This window comes from Camelus ferus, chromosome 6 (assembly GCF_009834535.1).
Source record: "Camelus ferus isolate YT-003-E chromosome 6, BCGSAC_Cfer_1.0, whole genome shotgun sequence".
Classification (NCBI taxonomy): domain Eukaryota; kingdom Metazoa; phylum Chordata; class Mammalia; order Artiodactyla; family Camelidae; genus Camelus; species Camelus ferus.
In genome coordinates, this window is record NC_045701.1 from 68,668,988 (window position 1) to 68,691,850 (window position 22,863).

The window sequence follows — 22,863 nt, forward strand, 5'->3', positions numbered from 1 at the left end:
CAACAGGACAAGAATGCAGCCAAATGATCTTTCCTAGACATGGTTAAGAGGGTGACTAAAGCCCCACTGGCTATATCTTTAGTAGTAGTTTGCAGGCTCAGGCTGAGCCCTGACCAGTGTTAATACATTTGTGTACACGCAGACTGCTTGGCACCCAGTAAACATTCACAAGGTGGCACCTGTTACTGCTGTGTTATCACTTAATCCCCTCCGCCACCCAAGGTGAGCACAGTTATTGTCCCATTTTACAGATGAGGATGCTGCAGCTTAGGGAGGTGTACAACTTGCTTAATATCACACAGCTGGTAAGGAGCAAAGTCCAGCCTTGACCCCAGTCTACCTCAGAATCCATTCACCTAATCTCTAGACTGTATGGACTTCACTCTGCCTTGCGTTGGTCCTTCCACGAAAAGGAAGGTTTATCCTAACCTTTGTGCACATCCATTGCATTCCTAGACCCTCTCCATAGTTTTCATATTTCGGGATAAAAGGCAGATCTTTGCTGAGGCTGAGGGCAGGTGTGTGTCACGGTTCTGAGCTCTGCTGTGTATGAACATCCCCACGTGGTGTTCACCCCACACAACAGTATTGAGCCCACACAGAACTTTCCATCACTGCTGAACTCCCTCCGCCTCCTTCTCCTGCTCCTCCTTCCTCCTCTGCTAAGTATTCCTCCATCCTGCTTTCCCATCATTCAGTCTACTTGCTCAGTCCTCTGGTCCTTGACAAGATGGGCACAGTGTCAGAAGAAAGAGGGAAAAGAGAACCAATACGGTAAGACTGAAATGGGCTCTCCTACCTGCAAAGAGCTAGGAGGAACCCCAACAGCATCTTGAGTCCAATCCCTTGTTGAGGAAAGTAGAGCACAGAAAGACAGAGACTCTCCCAGAATTCCAGAGAAATTGAGTGACATTATCCTTACCTAGTTAACCAAAATATTTAATTGGCTCATAGAAGTTCTGTTTTCAGAAACTCCTGGAGTCAAATACTGGCCTTGCCACGTATTAGTCAAGGGACCACAGGCTAGTTACTTAAACCTCTACATCTGTTTCCTTATGTGTTAAACGGGGATGATGACTGTATCTATTTCACAGGGTTGGTGTGAGAATTAAACGTGGTAATACACTGCTTAAAGAAATTCTACAAAGATCCACAAAAACTAGTATGAGAAACAGAATAGGAAATGAAGCTGAATTTTTGTTTTGCTTTTTTTTCTATTCAAAACTTAAGATTCAAAAGGAGATCATATGTGTAAAGAGCCTGGGATGTTCTAAGTGCCATATAAATGCTACATGTTATTATTATCAAAGCTTGGATGATTCTGATTTTAATGGTACAGCAGTGCTGTCCAAAGGAAATATAGTACAAGCCGTTTATATAATTTTAAGCTTTCTAGTAGCCACACTTACAAAAGTAAAGGGCAACAGGTGCAATTAATCTTAATATATATATTTTATCTAACTCAGTACATCCAAAACAATATCATTTCAACATGCAATCAATATTTTTAAATTATTCTGGTTTTTTACATTATTTTATTCACATTAAGTCTTTGAAATCTAGGGTATATTCTACACTCACAGAGCATCTCAATTCAGATTAGCCACATTTCAAGTGTTCCATAGGCACATGTGGCTGGTGGCTACCGTATTAAACAGTGCAGGTTTATAGCATTAAAAGCAACATGTGCTATGATTTTGCTTCCAAAAAATGGAAGGACATTAACTATGGTTCTTCATGCTGTCTACTTGATACCCGGCTGAGCGCCATTCCAGAACAGCATTCTTCCTGACCCCTGGCAAACCCTGGTTTCAAAGCACTATGGGTAAAGCTGGCAAGGTCAGAGTGACAGGCTAACCAGTGCCCTCCCAACAAAGCAGCAGAGAGTACATTCTCTGGCTCCTGACCACAGGAGGTCCCAGAGTGAAGAAAAATAAGGTAACGGGTCCAAGCTCTTGCACAACGTATGTCCTAGACATATTCCCCATGAAGCCCTTAGGGATTTCCTTGATTCAGTTTTATTCTAATACAACTCATCTGGATATAGGATTGAGAAATGCTTTATAAGCGTATTCATTTTGACCCTCGCACAAATTTGGGGACCACATAACCGGACAGGAGCCATCCAACATGTAACGTTAAAAGAAAATGGTCTAAACACACACACGTAATTCATCTTTAAATTAGCCTGATTTTATTCACATGGATATAAACCCACGGATCGTTACTCTCTCCAGAGCGGCAGCAGCTGTCACCCAAGCCAGCCGCCTCCCTGGGCCCCTGTAAGCAGCTCAGCCTCCACTTCTAATTGGGAACAGAGATACTCCTTGGGTGACTTCCAGCACGATCCATCACACCAGAGACAGCTTCTGTGCAAACCGAAGCAAATCAGTTTCCAAATAAGAAAAAACCTCTTAGACAAACAAGGATTGAAGCATAGAAAGTCTTTCTAAAAAAATAGAAAGAAAAGAAAAGCACAAATAAAAGCAAAGCCAAAAAAAAAAAAAAAATCACCAGTGAAGAGCAATGGCTTCCCTCTAGGGCTGTGGACAGGGCAGCCACCCTCTCGGGTGAAGATCAAAGCCACAGGCTTCTGACACAGGTGCCCCAAGCCTGCCACCCAACGCATCGAATGCAAGGCTTCCACTGGGTTGTTGGAGCCACTGAGCTCATTAACAGGATGCAGGCAAGACAAGCCCGAAAGTGCAACATGGGAGCACAGAGAGTAATTAAATCCCAGGTCATTTAAAAATGCAAACGCTTAGATGTCACGGACTCACGGTGCCTCTAACTCCTCATGCATTTTTTGGCTCAGGATGGAGGACTGGGGACCTGCAAGTCATATATGGATTATAATAAAATATGCCATATAAGAAACAGATTAAGACAGTTCTTCTTTGGGGAAATATACAAAGAGAGGAGCTGTCTGTTAGCTGTCGAGTTTGCAAGAGATACCATCTTTTGGGAGGCTGTGCTCTGCCAACAGACAGACTGCCCCAAGGGAAATCGTGGTGAAACACCCCGACAAGGCACATCCATCCGTCCATCCATCATGAGCTCTCCCTGATGCAGGAGCCTGGAGATAGAGTCATAGTGCAAGGGGAGGGAAGAATCCCACAGACAATGGCAGACAATCTTCCTGCTACATCATGAGTGCTCGGAATTTTTTTTTTAACCTGCCCCTAGTTTTTCTTTAAAAATACAAATGTGCAGTTTTCTCTTCTGGGTGCTTATTATTTTGAGGAGCTAAGCTCATCATATTTCTTTAGATTTACACATCAACTTACTCCCAAGGAGCAAGAAGCTTAAGAGTCATTATTTCATTTATCCCCATCAGCTAAAGGCTCATGGGGACGGAGAAGGGGGTATTGTTATCTCTTACCCCACAGGGGAAGAGATTGGAGGGGGCCAAAGCCCTGATTTCCTGAGATGGTGGCAGGCCCGGGAATCCATCTGCTCATTCCTCAGGGGTGCCATTTTCTTGGCTACCCTGGACTCCCTGTTTTGTGATTCATAAAGCTCAAAATAGATGAGGTTCACAATGAGGACCCGTTGCCCAGGCTGCACCCTGCAGGCCCTTGTTACTGCTTGTTTAGAAGCCCAGGACAGCCACACAACAGAAGGACTGATCCTTCCCCCAAGAGGTGGTCCCCACTCTCTGCTGTGCCTACCCACTTGCCCCTAAGCCAGCACACAAGGATGGGCCCCTGTTGGCAGTACCCAGAGATCGGCAACACAGATGAGCATTCTCCTCCCCCCTGAGAACAGGAAAACACCCACACTGTCAAAGGAAGCTCTCCACTGGGCTGGTCAGCAGGCCACATCAGTGCAACTTAGCAGGAAGGTGAGGGAGGCGAGGGACGGTGGGAATGGACTGAGTCGGGAAATGGATCGAGCGAACACAGATCACTGGAAAGTGCAAGAAGCTGTCTGGGGTGAAATCTCAGCTCTAGTATCGTGCACTGCACACTTGGCCTTGATCTCCTCATCTGTAGAGCTGGAGAGCTCATATCCTGGTGTTGTTCCAGGGCCAGAAGAGATAATGGACTTATAGCATCTGCAGGGGAGGATGCTCAGTTAATGGGGGAGCACCCTCCTTTTTGCTTCCCAATGTCTCCATCTCCTTGTGCTTCTCAGCCAAACTCCTCGCCTTCTGACACTCTAGGACCATCAGGTACCAGGAGGCACAGCTCCCCCAGCCTGGGCATGGGTCCCGGGGGAATGGAAGTGAAGGAGTCAAGTCTGGAGCAGTTAAGAGGATAGGCGAGGCTGAGGATGAGGCAAGGCTGGGAGGGCAAGATGCTGCTCTAGTCCAGGGGACACTGTCCTGCAGATTTGGAAATCACAGCAGAACCACCTAGAAGAGATCTTGCTCTTCCCATTCACTTGATAAATCATTATTGAGCACTTACTGTGTACCGGGCTCTGTTCTAGGTGCTGAGGACACAGCTGAGAACAAAAAACAAAAGCTCTTGCCCTCACAGAAGTTACATTCTAGTAGGGGAGAAACAAGACATAAACAAGCAAGACCCATAGTATGACAGATGGTAATTGGTGTTTTGGAGAGAAACTGAGCAGAGGAGAGGAAGCTGGAGTCCCAGGGGTCAGGGGAGGGTAGCTGCAGCTTTAGATGTGGCCAGGAAAGCCGGAGCCTGAAGGAGCAGGGAGGGGGCCATGCTGCCATCCAGGAAAGGACATTCTAGACAAAGGAGCCATCAGTGCCAAGGCCCTGAAGCCAGAGCCTGTCTGCCCAGAGCACAGTGAGCCTGAGGGCAGAGCAGGAGCCCAGTTCCGAGAGCTCCCGGGCCTTGAAGGGCTGTGTGGGCCACTGCGAGAATGCTGACTTCTACTCTGAGTGCCATCTGAAGCCACGGGCAGTTTCAAGCAAAGAGTGACATTATGACACCTATATTTTAACACTCAGAAAACAACTGAAGGAAGGCAAGGGCAGAAGCAAGACCAGTTAGGAGTGACTGCAATAGGCGTGAAGCCCTGCCAATGAGCCAGCGCTTAGGAGAGGGCGTGTGTGATACAGACAAGCCCTGCCTTCGCAGCACCTACGTCCTGGTTGCCAAGTACAGCCAGAGGGCAGTTCCCTGGCCCCTGAGCAGGGGCATCCCCACCCAGTGAACCAGGATAGAGGCCGGGTGTGGAGGCTGGGGACCGAGTGCCAAGGGACAAAGGTATATAGAGCCATACAGAGTGAGTCCACAGAGGAGCGGTTCTCTAAGATGGCCGATCAGCCTAGGCCAAGGGCAGGAGAAAAGACCCAGCCAGACAGGCCTGGCCTAGCACCATGGGATGACAGGTGTTAGTAAAAGCAGAGAGGAAGCCTTCCAAATTTATCTCTGTGCCCCCGGCAACGGTGCCAGAGGACTGAGTTCTGGGACACAGGGGTGAGTCTGGGAAAGCTGTGGTTCTGGTAAAGGTGGATCCCACAGCCAGATGCCAGGCCTTCTCTCCTTGGTATAAAAGATACTAGACTTGGGCTTTTAAAAGACTCTAAGGCAGAAATGGGTTCGCATGCTGACCAGACAGCACATGCTCTTCCAGCTGGGCAGTGAGCTGCCCGCAGTGAGCACATCCCTCGTGCTAGGGACAGAGACAGCGTCAGCTGAGATCTCCTCAGCCCAGCCAGCAGGACAGCACAGAGATGGCATCACGGTGCCTCCTCACACTGGCCAAGCCCTCCAGCTCCACCATCCCACGTGACTGTCAAAACAACCCTGGGGAAGCAAGCAGTGCAGCTGCAGTGACCCACATTTCACAGATGAAGAATCAAGGTCAGAGTGGTTATTGCTCAAAATCACAAAGCCAGTAGGTAGAGGGATCTGAACTTGAACCCAGACCTTGTGATTCCTATTTGATGCCTTTTCTCCTGCAGAGCACAGCTGTTCAGCACAGTGGAGGCCCCTACTACCCCAAACCAAAGATGGCAAAGCTGGGACAGGCCCCATAGCCCAGGCTCGGAATCGGATGGAGAGGCCAGGTTAGCTGCCGAAGGTGCCTCCTCTCCTGCTCAGCCTCAGTCATCTGGGATGTGGGCATGATGAGAGCCAAGCCATGTTCTACAAGCTTGAGACCAGACACCAGGCACCTTTCTTCTTTTCATCCCTTGAATAAATCTTTGCTGTCCGCCTACTATGTGCCAAGCCCATGCCGGGTGTTGGGGTTACAGATGGAGTATCGGGTGGGCCCCTGCCCTCAAACGTGTGCACTGGGGAGAGATACAAGTGAACAGGCCCTGGTGTAACAGGGCGATTCCTCAGTCTTACAGCCCTTGCCCTAAACGTGACTCTGCTGGGGCCGAATGCAAACCACGGTCCGGGAAGCTCAGCAGCAGGTGTGCGCGCCACCCGGCCGACTCCCAGCTGCGGCCGGTTTCCTGCGCCAGCCCAAGCGCCCAGAGCCCCGCCGAACGCACACAGTACCAGGGCCCCGGCCCGGTCCCCAGGCCCCGGCTCCTTTCCCCAGACCACCTGGAAGGCGAAAGGAGCATAAGGAGCCCGGGCACGGGGCCGGGGCTGGTGTAGCCTGCCCACCTCTCTCTGGCTCCCCTGCTCACGATGCTGACAAGAGCTGAAGAAGCGGCTGTTGCGGCCTCCACGATGGATGGCGGCAGCTCTGACACGGCAGGAAAGAGACAAATGACTGGTCATTTCCCCCTGATGCACTTGAAGGCATCCATTCTCCCGGCCGTACCAAGCTCAGGCAACCCCCCTCGCAGAGACAGATAAGCTCTGACAGATGGGGGTGGGAACCCAGCGTCCTTCCCCCTCGGAAGGACACAGCCAGACTCCTGCGCGGGCCGGCAGAAGGTCACGCTGCCCGTTGGCTCACACCTGGCCGGGGGCTCCACGGGTCCCTTCCTCGGCGTCCCTGCATCTCGCCCACCCCCGCCCCCGGTTCATCCCTGTACGGAGCACACGGGGGAGGGGGGGGAGGGGAGGCAGGGGGCACAGGGAGCCAGCTGACAGGCTCATCAATCTCGGGCTACACGCTTGGCACTTTGGCGTTCCTTAAGCTGTTTCTGGATGGGGAGAGTGCTGGAGGAGTCGGGGAGACTGTCTCGAGGAGAAGAGAAATCGCACCGAACATCAGAGAGCAAATGGTGGAAGAAGCCGGGGACTATTAGAATGTGGGCCATGTACAAAAGCAGTAGGGAACTAATTAAGATGCAGGATTTTCAAAAGCTGGGGAAGTTGGCCACAGCCTGCTCCCATCTGTAGACTTCTGGCAGTGCAGTGTGGCCAGGACACCCTAGGCGGGCAAAGCCGCTCTCTCCACCGCTGCCCATGCAGGCAGGACTCAGGCCTCTCTGCCCGGACCGCCCCCTTGGGGGTACCCCTCCAAGGGTCCTGTGACTTCTTGTTGGCTGGCTATGGCACCCTCTGCTTTGGGGCACCCTAGCCTATCATATCCTCAGGGTTCTTGCCCAACTGTTCATGTTCCCCCAACAACATGTGGTGGGGCGGTGATTATCCTGGTCATTCATGCCCAGTCATTGAGTGGCTGCCAAAAAACACAAGAGAAAGAACCAGAACTCTATTCCTGGCTTCCTTCCTTCTCATCACCCTTGGAATCTGGCAAGGGTGGCAAAGAGCCATGCTGCTCCCCAAGTGTCCTGGAGCAGAAGGGATTTACAAGGCCCCAGGTACATTCCAGGAGGCCTGCTGATCCGATGATGCCAGGATGAACGTGTGTATTGAGTCCTGGAGCAACATGGCGCCAGTCCCGGTAGGTTCCCCCATTGGGTTCTATCCTTGGCTTCACCACTGATATCCCCTGGGAAATTAACTTCCTAATTCAATGCCACAGTTTTCCCAACCTCCATATATAACAAAGATAAAATCTGCTCTAGACCACAGGAACCATAAAATCTGGGGTTAGAAGATGCTAACTGATCTAAGCAGACTACCTGTGCATTTAATACAGGAGGACACAAGTAAAAGTTTGTACTCAGCCTTTTTCCTTTTCTTCATTTAAAAAAAAAAAAAAACAGTGAAGTTAAAGGCTCTTTTTTAATCAGCTGGCTTTTGCCCAATATCTGCCCTGCTTCAGGGCCTTCTGGTGGATATTTACACCCACCTTTCTCTCCTGCCAGCTCAGGCTTTCCCTTTGCAAGGACAGAGCTCCATTCTTGGGGAAACAGTCCAGGGGAGGCCCGCCTCCGCACCAGTCCCCACCCAAGTCTTCGTGTTGCCTGAATTGTGATGGCTGCGCCTTGAAACACCTTGCATTTGCCTCTGCAGCCAAGTGCAAGCTGCAGGGAACACTGAACTCCATTGTCAGTCAGCAGAGAGAAATAATGTTGTATGTGTTGTCCTTCAGATGCCCAGGCAGGTAGGAGGTTGCAAGATGTTTATTCAAGACTGATTGGAGGGGTAATGTTAGGCGTGAGAAACACAGAGGTCCAGGGACGTTGAGAATGCTTTCAAATTCCAAAGAGCTCTCCCCAGCTCTCAGCACCATCCCACCCCCACACAGACACATTTGTACTTTCAGCAAGTAAGTAAAGAAACATAGGCAGGATGGCACATTCACAGTGAGGGAGATGGGATGAGGACAGCAGGCCTGGGGAGTACTCCATCAGTGTATAATTTAGCCCAGGAACAAACAACTTCACAGCAACCACAATCTGCTCCCCACTCCTGCTCCGAGATGTCAAAGGTAAGCTCTGTGCTGTGTGGGGCTGAACCAGAAGTGGATGTTTCTGCAGCCCTGCCCTCAGCCCTTCTCCAAGGTCCCTTAGCATTCCTGAATGGACACCCCCTCCCCTTGCCCTGACCTGGTTTCCTGACAAAGCTCTCGGCTCTGAAGGCCTGGGGTCAAGGACCACTCTAACCCACATTATACCCTGGCCTTTGTTGCTGAAAGCTGCCCACCACGGGCTGGACTCAGGCAGGGACACAAAGGAAGATGGGAGGGGCAAACTGGGTGTTTCCATGGCAAATTGGGTGTTTCCATGGCAAATTGTTTGTGGCATCTCCTTATTACGCATAAAAAGGTCTGACATGGAAGGAAACTCATGCCTTGAGACAATTCCGCTCCAGGCCAATGCCCCACCTCTCACTAATCAGGGGAAATTCTCTCTCCCTCCCCTGAGGACACAAGGCGCTGATGGTGGAGCCCAAGAGAGGAGAGGATGGGCATCCACAGGGCCTGGGTGGTGGAGGGGTGCCAAGGGTTGGCTGGCTCATTCATTGGTTTTCTTTCAACATAAACGCACTCTTTCAGTTTCTATAGATTTAAAGAGATTCAGCCCAAGATGGACAAATTGATTATCAGTTTTCTACAAGGTTTGCCCAAAGAGGATTATACATAATATTGTGCAATTTGCTTTTTTTCTTTCCACTTAAAATATAGCTTGGATGTCTTTCCACTTTTTCTACTTGTTCCTTTAAAGGACAAAATAGTATTCCAGTTTATGAATGTACTATATATTTAACTAGTCCCCTACTAAGGCACCTTCTGGTTGTTTTCATTCTTTGTTTGTTGTTCTTACAAACAATGCCACAGTGGACAACCTGATACATTCTGACTATATATTAATTTATAGGATAAATTCCCTAGCCATAGAATTTATAGGTCAAAGGGCATGTGATTTTTAAATACTGATAGGTGCTATGCACTGACCTTCAAAAAGGGTACATCCAACTCCACTTCAGTGTGCAAAAGAGAGCAGGCCCCCAGCCTCTCCCTCCATCTCTGAGAGGTGGGCACATGGTACCTGCACAGGGACCCCTGCCAAGGGGACATAAAAGGGCTGAGAGCCAGTGTGTGCTCTCCTAACCCACCAGAAGGGGCGCTGTTTATAAACGTCCACCCAGAGGGGGCGCCTTCTTCTACATTTGCACAAAGATGCCATACCGGCTAGTTGGGACCCTGGATGAAGAACCTTTTCTGAAACACTGGCTTGTGTGAAAAATTCAACTGCAAACGTGTGTCACCTCCAGGAAGAGAGTGGTACATTTATTGGTCATGCTACTTTGTGTTCTCTAGACGGGCCCTGATGCTCCAAGGTCCCAGCCCGAGGGGCCCCATCACTGACTCCCAGACACTCCCCGGGCATCTTTATTCACAACTTAACAGTCACAGGCTGGTGAGGAGGTATATCCTAAGAGTCAGGCCCGGCCCAGTGGTACAGACTCAGAACATGATACAGAAACGACACACCTGTGGCCCGAGGCTTTGGGGTTTTTGTTTTTGTTTTCAGTAGGCTTAGTAGTAGGTCTGATTACCCAGAGAGGGAACAAGTTCACCGAGGAGGATCTCTGTCATTTGAAAAGCTCTGGACAGCTTACTGTTTCTCAGCGCCTGCTAGGTGCTGGTGTGGAGGAGCCAGCCTGCCTTGGGTGGGCCCGACTTTGCTAGGGTCTTGTGCCACCATGAGATATGGCTACACCTCTGAGGGCACATCCTCAATGAGCCTGGCGCTCATCCTTCCAGAGAGGGTCGTCCCACAGGTCCCTGGCCATCTCTGACACTGGGCCTTTTCCTGCTGAGGCCTGGAACAGCCACCTCAGCCTCTGCCCCAAACGTGAAGGCAAAGCCCAAGAAACCTTTCATGTGATCCCAGATACAGACACGGTGCCACAGGGCACTTGGCTACAGCACACTGCCAGCCCCAGGGTCTTCCTTTACCCTCTCCACATTCAGCACTAGGAGGCCTGTGTTAAAAGTCTGTAGACAAAAGGACCAGACACTGGTAAAGCAGCTTCTAGCCTCAGTCCCACCAATAGTGAGAATATAGGTTATCAGATTCGTGAGCAGCACAGTAAATCCCGCTTGGCTTTGCCAATAGCCTATTAAATGAGCTTATAACACTTTTACCCCTTCATTCCTTCTCCAATTCCCAGGGCTATGGTTATATCACCAAAGGAAGTGATATAAATGAAAATGCTTCATAACTTTGTAAACTAGTGTGCTGTTCAGATACTGGTTATGATGAGGAGGATTCAATCAGAGTGCCCCATCTCCTCAGTGTCAGTAATTGGTGGGGTAGACCTAAACCCACTCAGCTAATCAGTCCTTCCAGAGACTTCTCTGCCACAGCTACTGAAGGGAACAGCCTTTCTGCTGGATATGATGAGTGCTGAGTCTATGGCTGCTGGTGGCTACTTTGCTTGCCCCATGAGGAGAAGAGAGTGTTAGAGGTAGAAAGAGGGACACAAAGCCCTCACTATGATGTTTGAGCCCCTGGATGCAGCTTTGCCTGAAGCCCAGATCAACTCTGGGTTCAGTATTACATGAACCTATTTCCCTCTTTTTGCTTAAGGTAGTTCGACTTAAGTGTCTGACATTTATGACTGAAGAAATTTCAACCGTCTCTTGGGTGTATTTTAATAATTAATGTATTCGTTTTACAATCATAAAATAAAGTTTTTAAGGGAAAAAACTTGTTGAAATTTCTTTAAAGAAACTTAAGTTAGCATACCAGCAGCAGCATGAGGAATCAGAAACAGCACTGAACAGAGAAATTGAGCAACCTGGATTTTCTGCCAGTTCCCACAGGAATTGCTGTGTGAATTTGAGCAAGTCTCTTAACCTGTCTGGACTTCAATGAAATAAAGAATTGGAGTTAATGATGTCCGAGATATTTTACAGTACTAAATGTCTTTGATTTTATAGAAGACCATCCAATTAGTCTGATATAAAGTGTTCCTAATAGATACTTTTTATATGAATATTAAGAATAGAGACTTTTAAAAAGAATAAAGACTAAGTTGGTGTCAAGTATTTATAATAAAATCATTTAAATTAACAAGTTACATATGAGATATCCTCATATACATGTAAAATATTCATTGATTCACTGGTTAAATCGGAAAAATTAGAAACAAAAATTGGGAACAGCCCGGTTAAATAAGTAGAGATGCAATCATACAATGGAATATTGTGTAATTGTGAAAAAGAAATGAGGAAACTATATATTGACATGGCCAATGCCTGAGGCACATTTTTTAATGGAAAGGGCAAAGTGCAAGGTGGTTATGCTGGGTGCAAAGAGGAGGGGGAGGTCATATGGATGTAATTCCTGGTGCGTGTATAAACTCTCTCTTGAAGAATCCCCCAAAACACGGTACCATCGATGCCTCTTTGGAGACTGCATCTTATTTTTCACCATACAATATATCCTTTTATACCTTTGGAATGTCAAAACATGTGACTGTATTCCCTACTCAAAAATTTTTTTGATTTTTAATTGAAAGGGTAAGAAAAGGCAAATACCATTGCACATGGCTCATTTGATCCTCATGAGGAAGCTGTGAGGCTGGCTAGGAATCCCAGGAACCACTGTGCTATTTACAGGTGGGGAGATATACCCAGCAGGTTCACATACTCCAACATGGACGCACGTCCAACTAGTGACAGAATAGTACCCTCGCTCAAAGCCCACACAGCCAGTGGGCATGTGCTCCCCCTCTCGCCATAGCACCTACTGCAAAGCTCTGAGTGGGGTAGAATTAAATTGGTCCAGTTAAGAATCAAACCAGGGACTACCTCATCACTCATCCATGCCACATCCAAGAGACCAAGACCAACGGATCTGGAACAGGTAAGGAGGGAGCCCCCACCTCCAAAATAAATTGTTCATATCGACAATTACTTATGTTTAATAAAGAAACAGGGACAGTGTGGAGTCATGTCATACTGACTTGTGGTATCGCCACCTTTAAGTCTTCAAAGCCAGTGTTTCTCACACTTCGATATGCATTCTGGGGATGCAGTCCTGGGGATCTGATAAAATGCAAATTCTAACACAGAGGGTCTGAGGTGAAGCTCAAGATTCTGCATCTCTACCAAGGTCCCAGTGCTGCTAGTCAAGACCACACTTTGAGTGTAATTCTAGGACCACAATGACTAATATGGCCACCACTAGCCATGTGTGGCAATCAAGCACTTGAAATGTGGTCAGTGTGCATTCAAATGTGTTAAAAGTGTAGGATATACACTGGAGTTAAAAATAATAACAAAAAAAGCAAAATATCTCATTCATAATTTTTATATTGATTACATGTAGAAATGATATTATTACGTTAGATTAAATAGAGCATTGTTAAAATGAATTTCACCTGTTTCTTTTTCTTTTCTTTTCTTTTCTTTTTTTTTTTTTTTTGAATGCTGAGACTAGAAAACATAAAATGATACATGTGGCTTACATTATCATGCTTTGGGAGACTTGGCTCTCCCACAACCTGCATCTCAGGGAGCTTGAGACAACCTCAGTTTTTGCAAGGGTCTGTAAATTGTGCAAGACCATTTGAGAACTTGGGTGGAGCACCTACCCCTAACAAACAAAACTTTTGCACAAGTGAAATCTGGGTTAAAGTGAACAATCAAAGCATGCTTAACAATGGAAACGTGAGAAAGCATCCCAACAGCTGTAAGCAGAGATTTTGCAGAGAAAAGGCAGCGTAAGGAGCCAGTGTGGAAAGGCAGGAGTGAGGTGGCATCACTAGGCAACCAGCCTTGCCAGATCTGTGTTGTTTGGTGACAGTGGGAGGGGGTATGTCAGCTCTGCCTTTGCTCCACTTAACAGCACGGTTGCCACCACTCTGAGTCATGTCCCAGCTCTGGCATCCCCCAGACCAGAGGTTCCCTTAAAGCTAAGGACCCAGGGCAACCCCTTGGCCTTGCTGCAACCCATGAGGTCTAAAAATGGCCATCCGGTCAGAAGTGTAATAACAGATCAGTAGTCAAGAAGACTAACCAATACCTTCTGCATGGCCACAAAGCAATCAACATCACCTAGAGGCAAATTCTGAACTGAAACTCTTTCACTCCCATGTCCAAGATGGGTTCTGTTTTTAGTGGCTGGCCCTTTTCTTGTAAGATGCTCCAGAAGTTCATTCACAGTAAGGGGGAAGAGGGTACAGGGTTCACTGTCCTCCTTAGAAACACACAGTCCGGGACGAGGTTGCTTTACTCGAAGCCACAGGAAGGTACCCCCGGCTCTAAAGGGCTGCAGTTCCTTCCACTCTGTTGCGAAAGTCATCCCTGCTGGGCCCGTTCCCACCCTGTGCCTGCTGGCTTTCCTCTCCTTGGGTAGCGAGAGAAAGACAAAAGGAAGGGGAAGGCCTGAGACCCCAAGAGAGAGGGAAGCCGGTTGGGGTGGGGGGGTGCATATGGACCTGGTTATTCCTGAGAGCACCACGTGGACACACTGTCCTGGAAAACTCAGCTCTATGGACAAAGCAGCCCCGCACTCCCCACCCTTCCCATCACAGGCCCAGCCAAGATCCACAGGGCACTGACCAGGTTTTATTTCCAGCAGCCGCAGCTTCGGATCCTCAGGCGGGTGCAATCGTCTCTTCTTACGCCAGCAGCGGGCAGGGTACGTGTACAGCTGGCCTGGGGCGAGGCCTGTGGACAGAGACAGTGTAAAGGTTAAAGGCTCCAGGCTGGAAGGGCCTTGGAAACCAACCCTGTCTAACTGTCTCATTCACAGTAAGAGGTCACACAGCTGGTAGACGGTGGAGCTGAGGCAGGATCTAGGTCATCTGACCCCAGGACCCTTGCTCTGTCTGCTCCACAGTGCTGTCTCAGCAAGCACATGCCAAAATGAGCCATCACTGTGACCAAAACCAGTTCTTCTCTCCTGGCCGAGGAAGAAGATCAGAGGAACCTTCAAACCACAAGAGGGACTTTTCCAGATTTAACCTTATCACGGGGTTTCCAAGGCAGTGCGTATCCAGCTACTGCCCATCAACTGCCCCTCTGTCCAGGTCAAGCAGGTTCCCCTCCAGGTGGAGCAGCAGAGGTCAGTCCATCTACCTACAGACAGCCCAGACTGGGAAACATTTCAAGTAAACAGGATCAAGGAGCCAGATCTCCTACCCACGGGCTTCTTCCACCCACTGATGGCTTTAGGCAACTCACTGAAGCCAAAGGGAGCCCTGTGCAAACTCCATCAGAACATAAGCCTGCTCCTGAGACCAGGCTCCGTGCCTGCACAGCTGGCAGACCTGTACATCCCTGCCCTTTCCTGGGCCTCACAAAAAGAAATGAGCAGGAGTCCAGTGGCCAGGCTTAAACATGTCACACTGTCTCCCAACAGGAGTCTCCACTTAGATTTGGCCTTTGACACCACAGTTCCGCACCAGCATCATCTGTCATGCCAAGCAGCCCGGAGGAGCCTTCCTGCTCATCAGGCCACACGCTTGTGGATCCTGTGGTGCGTAGCATGGCAGCCAGAGGCCTCGCAGGAACATGGACTCCCCACGCTAGACCATGGTCTAGTCCCAGAGAAAAGGGCAGGGTGGAGGCTGAGGGGAGAGGAAGAGGGCTGAAGACTGGTCAGGTCATTTGCAGACTAAGAAGACTGCCCAATGCACCCCCTAATAAACCAGGAAGCCAACTGACCCACCCCCGCCAGAATGAAAGGCCTCGCGAGGACAGGACCTTGTCTTGCTCACGTCAGAATCCCCAGAGCCAGAACCGTGACGGACTCAGAGAAGAATCAAACTAAACATTTGCTGAATGAATGAATGAATGAACAGGTATGTTCCAGTTCACTTTCATCGAAGTCACAACTCAGTCTTCTGTAGACACACGTGGCACGAGACAACTGTTAGATGCAGGCAGCCTCCCATGAGAGGGCCACTTCCTCGGCCTAGGACCATGGGGCTGAGAAAACATCACAACCCTGTTCCCATCTGCTGTCTTCCAATTTTAAAAGTTATGAGAAAAACTGGCTTCATTTTTGCACTTTTCAGAGAAAAATCTACAAAAGTTTTATCGCTATATATCTATTCATTCATTTTTCATTCATACTTGTCATTTCTACCCATTTGGTTTGGATCCAAAGCAGAGGCAACTATTCCAGCACTAAAGGAAACAAAATTTTCAAATTCTTTTTATGTGCTAAGTTTCATTATTAATCACACAGCTGCTCCCACAGGTTGCTAGGCTGTGAACAAGTTGGGAGTCCTGACCCTTCCACCCCTACCTTTTGATTCTTAGAAACCATTGAGGGTGATGGAGCCTAGAGGCTCCAGAAAAATCTCTGATGTTATGAGCTAAGGGCCCATCACATCCTAGAGTCATTCTAATACTTGATTTTGTTGATAACTGCAAGGTCTTCTGCACAGTAGAAGGATCCTGAAGCTCTGAGCTCCTTGACTCGGAGAACTAGACTGGCTGGTTTATAGAAATCAATCAGAAAAAGTAAGCTTGGTCTCCCTCTCATGTGAGGTCCAGTTCTGACCTCTGTTTGAGGAGGGCATCACTGGGAATAGTTTGACGTTTCTGGTGTGGTTCACTCCAGGACCACAGCACCTCTCATCCTATAATTCTCAAATGAGTACACTGAGTCGGATTCCCTTCCAGATGTCTGGCCACTTCTGAGGCTGGTGTCCCCAGGATCCCAGAGAAGGTCAAGTACAAGGGCTAGTCTGTTGCTCCATATCCCAGAACTAGTCCCATAAACCCCACTCTTCTTGGATTCGTGATTTTTAATCCAGGCTGAAGCCAAAAATCACCTGGAGAATTTATTACCACCAATGCTCAAAATCCATGCCAGACCTACCCAATCTGAATATAGGTGGCAGGGGATGGGGCGGGGGAAAGTGAACGATTCTGTTTTTTAAGAAACTTATAGATTGTTACCAAATCTGACAAAGAACCTCTGGATGTCTAAGCATCAGCTAGTCACTGCCTGGGTGTTCTCTCTCATGTACCAAGACTGGTTTAATGGTTTTTCCAGTGGGTTCCCTGTATTTTTCCCAAAGCATCTTAATTGCCTGCTTACTAGACGGTCATCCCCACTAGTTTCATAAGATCCAGGATGGCAGGTGCCATGTCCATCTCGAGTATCCACAACACTTAGCACAGTGCCTGGAAGGTACATCAAGAAATACTGGTTCAACCAGAAGAGAACCAGCCTGGGAAATGCAGAAGGGAATGACCATTGGCCTTGCTGTTTCTGGCTCCAGGAGACTCCTCCACCCACATCCAAACCATCCTAGAGGGACCCCAGAAGATGAGCTCAGAACTGAGCACAGAACCCACCTCACCCACCCCAAGATGGGAATCTGTGTCTTAGACTCCTTCTGGTCCCACAGGCTACTTCACTGGTATTTCCAACCTGACCAAATGCAGGCGAGTGAGAAGGAACTAGTCCAGACCTGCATACTCAAGTGATACTAAGTGATAAGAAGTCGAAACTTGTCCAGTTCCTCTGACCTCCCTGAGACTGTGGTCACTGCACTTGTGGGTCAGGGGCACCAAGGTTGCCTCGGGCCACTCAGCTTGTAGCTGCAGGTCCACCCTCCGGGGATAGTCCATTTTAGGAAGAAGTTTGAATGTCTAGAAGAAGGGATTGTCTATTTCATTCTTAAACTTTGGATTGAGAAGCTCCACGGTTCAGAGGAAGAGCACAGGCCCTCGAAACCCATTCTCTGTCACCTTAGAAATCTCACCACCTTTCTGAGCCCGTACCCTCCCCTGTAAGATAAGGGTGTTAGTAATACCTACCTTACAGGGACTGTCGTGGGGATTAGCTGATATTCAAGAAGCTCTTTATAACCATGAAGCCTCATACAAATGCCAGTTATTAATTATCATGAGCTAGCTGACTCAGACAAGCCTGGACTCTCTGCCCACGTGGCAGGACAAGGCCCCCACCGGCATGACAAGGCTGCTCTTTGCTCCATTAGCCACAAGGATGGAAACAGGCCTCCCTTTGATGTCTGCTTCGACTGGTATCAACAAGCAAATGGCCCCAAGAACTCTCTCAGGGCTCCCGCCCCCTTCCTTGCCCTCCTCCCTGAGCTGACAGGCACCAGGGTGCCTTTATAGGGCCAACACGTTCAGCCCTGGAGTTCCACTTATAGAGGGATGAGCAGAGCCTCGTGAGAGTTATGTTGTTTATCTCATTAGAACAGGAGGCACATAACTCAAAGCCCATGTGTGCGGTAGATGGAGGAGGGAGGAGGGGGAGGCGGGGGATGGAGGCACAGCTGCAACCGGGGAAATTAACCTGAAGGAGTGAGCCTGGGGCCGGGGGGATATGGAGGAGGGGAGAGGGAGGTGGGAGACAAGAGCGGGGACCAGCCCTCTCAGTAACCAAGGCCACAGCTCCCCCTCCACTCACACACCCCAATGAGCAAACTGCTTTTCTATTACTTTGAGCTGCAACTCCAGGTACAACACTCACACTCATGTGCAAGCACAGGCATGATGGACGCGCGCACGGGCACACACATCCACACAGGAACTCACACACTGGCTGTGGGGAGAACTGGCTCCACAGGAAAATTCAGCAGGATGAGCTCAACGCCTGCGCAGTCGGCAGACTCCAGACAAATCTCTTGTTACATGCGTGGCCCCGGTTCAGCAGGTGGATCCTGAGTGTTATGAGCACCTCTGACAGATACAGCGTGAGCCATTAAGAATTCTGAAGGTGAAATGGGATGGGAACAGATTTGAAAAGAAGCACTGGAGTGGCTTCCTCTTCCCCTGAAGGGAGCTGAGCGATGGCAGTTCAAGCCCACCAGGGAAGGGCTCTGCCTGTAGCAGCTCAGGGAGGTGGCCGCGCGGCTGCCATGGAACCCTCCCTCAGTGGCAAGCTCATTACTTTGAAGGACGCTGTCCCACTGTTGGCCAACTCTTATTGGGACAGAATCTCCCTCGTCCTTATTTTGAATAAAAATCAACCTCCCTGCTGTGTATTTATATCAGTGTGTCCACCCTCTGTCCCAAGAGTAGACAAGTATCTTCATCCCAACCATCCATCCCATCCACCTGCTTGGGTCTGAAGGGGAGCAAACTGTGAAGACAAAAACTGGAGGAGAATGGGAGTCGGGGGAAAGAGGCAGTGACTACACCTAATCATGAGCCTGAGATTCTTCACCAAGACTGCGTGTCTAAGCAGTTAGAACCGCCTAAGCAGTTATTGAATAGGACAGATAAGCCTGGTTCCAGCCCAATCCTACTGAACCAGAATATCAGAGATTCACCAAGGCAGCTGTAGTTCAAAAGCCTCCCACACAAGGAACTTTAAACGAGATCAAAACTTACTCATGTTTATTTCCCCAGGGTGCAGCACATAATAAGTGCTCCATTAATATCTGTGGTTGAAAATGCCAATTTGGACCAACTCTACAGACCTGGAGGGATGAGTGATAAGCCCCTAGGTAGGACTTGAGGGGCTGGGATGATGTATTTCACAAGCACTTACACCATGTCATTTCTGGTGTTCTGCCCTCCCCTCTCCTCTTGGCTCGTTTAAGAGCAGCCCTCACCTCACGGACCACCTCTTCAGTGAAGCACTCCTGAACCATTCCCTGGCCACAGTGCCTTCTCTCTTCCCTGAAAGTCTGCAGTCCTGGGTATTCAGCATGGCTCTCTATCTGGCTCACCAAGCATCCCCTTCCTGCCTCCCCTCCCCTTCTTCTCTATGAGCTTCTCTCTAAGAGTCAATTTCCGTGTCCCATGTGCCAGGACTTTGCTAGCAAAGTAGACCTCAAATCCAGAATGCTGCCTGCCTCTTCTGGCCCAGAGGTCCCCAGGCCCCTCACCGGTCCCTTCACACTCAAAAGCTGTCACAGTAACAGTAGCTAACATTTCCTGAGCTCTCACTCTGTCCTAGGCTAACACTTCACACTCACTGTTATCTCATTGTGCCAACAAGCCTACGAGACATTTAAACGATGAGGACAGTGAGGCTAACAGTGATTAAGTAACTGGTGCAGGGCCACATAGCTCATAAGGGTAGCCTAGTCCCCAGTCCACACTCGAAACCTCTCCACTATCCTGTAGAACTCTCCTCTGAGCCATTCCATTGCTGGTCCACACACAGCAGGCTTAGAACACAGAGTCCTGCCCTTGAGAAAGCAGCTCCCTATACCAAAGCACTTAGGAAAAGAGTCCCCAGCCCATCCACTCTCCTCCATCAAGCCACTTGTGGAATTTATTGTGTCCTTTCTTATCACCAACTAAAATTGCTCATGGAGAAATGCACCTTGGTAATATAAAAACAATGTAGTAAGGCACAGAAGATGTGTGGAGAATCAGATACTCACCAGGATGTGCTTTCTAAATTTGTCAAGAGATCTTTTTTCAGTAATAACATTATAATGTGAGAAGGGAGCTTAGAAGTTATTGGATCTGACTCTTACCTGATACAAGAGCTGCCTCTCCAATATCCCTGACTTGAGTCTCCACCCTGGGCTCTATTGAAGTAATTCTAGTCCTAACCCTTCCATGAAGAAGTCTACTATGCTGTCGAAAGAGTCTGCTATTAGAAATATGCCTATCAGTCTCATCCACCACCAGTGAGAATGCAAAATGGCACAACCCTATGAAGGGAAATTTGGCATCTCTAGCAAAATTGCATATGTATTTGCCCTTTGATTGCCCCAGCAATTCCACTTCTAGGGATCTATATCATAGGTTCACATGCAAAAATACAAAAATATGAATTTATTGTAGTATTTTCAAACCTAGAAAAAGACTGGAAACAATCCAAAGTCCATCTACAGGGACCTGGTTGAATAAACAATAGTATATCCACACAATGGATATAATGAAGCCATTGAAATATACACTGCAATGGGATATATTATTAAGTGAAAAAAGCAAGGTGGAGAATAGTGCATATAAAATACTATCATTTCTTTAACAAATGAGGATATACACATATATATATATACATATATTATGTGTTTGCATAGGGTTTTTTATGGAAAGATAAAAAAGATTTTTTAAAGCTACTTATAGAGAACAAATAACAAAATAATATTAACCAGTAGAAGAGAAAGTTTCCTTTAGAAAAAGGAAAGAAACAGGGTAGAAGAACAGAAATAGAGCTAGACTCTCTGAATATACCATGCTTTGTAGATTTGACTTTAGAACCATGTAAATATTTTATATGATTTCAAAATTAAATTAAATTGAAATATAAAAGGAACATCTGTTTCTGGCTAAGACAATGTATCAAGGATCAGACTTACCTTCCCACCTAAAACCAGGAATGAAGGAAGAAAATGAAACAAGAGTTTTTAAGACACTGGACATCAGGCAATGAAGGGCAGTGATCCCTGAGACACTGGAAATAAAAATGATGAGCCCTATGATTGCCCCAGCTTATTGCCTCGAGAGGGTTTTCAGACTGCAGCACAGGGAAGAGGAACATGGGTAGAACCCAGAAAACTCCCTGAGTCTAAGTTGAAGAGAAAGAGCTGAGAGTCTGGGAAAATCCAAATGACTAGAATTCAAGGAACAGAATAGTAAACAGAAGAGAGCTGCACAGAGAAAGAACTGTGGAGATCCACAAAGGGTCCCCTCCAAGTATTCAGCTCAGTGTTGATCTTGCATGCTTGTGAGGAAACTACTCAATACCAAGGAAAGAACCACCTGGTAAGACTAGAGGTAACAGTGCCTGAAGTTCATAGGGGGCTGGGAATAGTCTGGTCCCACCAGCAAGCTGGGAAAGCCTCACGATTCATGGAGTACTGGGTAGGGTATAGAGAATGGTCTTGCCTCACTAATAGGGAATAATTAGATCTAGACAAAGCACTGCTCCAGTTCCACCTAACAAATCTTAAAAGCAAGACAAGAAAAGTTTGAATTGTTTCCAAGTAATTTGACAATGTCTCAAAACAAAGCTCCAGAATATTTATAGGAATAAAAATATATATACAGCACCCAGCAAGGTAAAATTCATAATGGTGGGAATCCAATCCAAAATAGAAGGCAGGTGAATAAGCTGGAAAATATGACCTATAATGAGAGGGAAAAAAATCAATTGAAAACAAAGCAGAATTGACACTGATAGTAGAGTTAACAGCAAGAACATTTAAACAGTTATTATTCGTATTTCAGTTGTTTAAAAGCTAAAAATAGGATTATTTTTAAAAGACTCAAATTTAACTTCTAAAAATGAAAACTACAATGTGTGAAATTAAAAAAAAAAAAACTGGATGAAATTAATGTCAGATTAAACATTGCAGAAGAAAAGATCAGTACACTTAAAAACACAGCAATAGAAACTATCCAAAATAAAACCCATCGGGAAAGGAGAATTTAAAGACGAAGAAGAAGAAGAGAGGAGGAGGAGGAGAACAGCATAGTGGGACATCTTCAGAGAGCCTAACATATGTATAATTGGAGTCCCTAAGGGGCAGAGAGGGGAGAAAAAAATACTTGTAGGAAAAAAGGCTGGAAATTTTCAAAATCTGATGAAAACTGTAAACCTACAGATACAAGTAGCTCAACAAAACTAAGCACAAGAATCCTGGGGGGAAAAAACTGTAACAAGGAACATCACAAGCAAAACTGCTCAAAAACAGTGATAAAGAGAAACTATTAAAAGCAGCCAGAGGAAGGAGCCACATTACACATAAAGGAATAAAGATAAGGATGATTAGTCATCAGACACAAAGCAAGCATGAAAACAGTGGTTCAACATAATTACAGTACTGAAAGGGACAAAAGAAACTTGTCAATCTAGGGTCTATACCCAGCAAACATATATTTTTAAAAACTAAGGCAAACCAAAGATATTTTCAGACATACAAAAGTTGAAAGAATAAATCATTGGCAAATCTACACTACGAGAAATGTTAAAGGAAATCCTTTATTAATACTAGATCCAAATATATATCTACACCAAGAAACAGAGAGCATCAGAAATGGTTTAGTACATCAGTAATTATATAACATGTTTTTATTATTATTCAAAACTCTTCAAAAGATAATTGGCTAAACAAAAATAATGGCTATGCAGTATGATGTTTATACCATAGGTGTAAATAAAATGTATAACAATTGCACAAAGGTCATAGCCAATACTTTCATTTTAGAGTACACTTGTGTTAGTTTCCAATTGCTGCTGTAAAGAATTGCCACAAACTGAGA

The 22,863-nt window shown here is 47.2% G+C and overlaps 1 protein-coding gene across 1 annotated transcript in view; it reads right to left on the reverse strand.

Annotated features, from left to right (window-relative positions):
• The window catches only part of DPF3 (double PHD fingers 3), a 248,393-nt gene that overhangs the window by 115,361 nt on the left and 110,169 nt on the right, over positions 1-22,863 (reverse strand). The window contains 1 exon segment of the mRNA XM_014558984.2: positions 14,260-14,367. Within this exon segment, the coding sequence (XP_014414470.2) occupies positions 14,260-14,367 (108 nt within the window).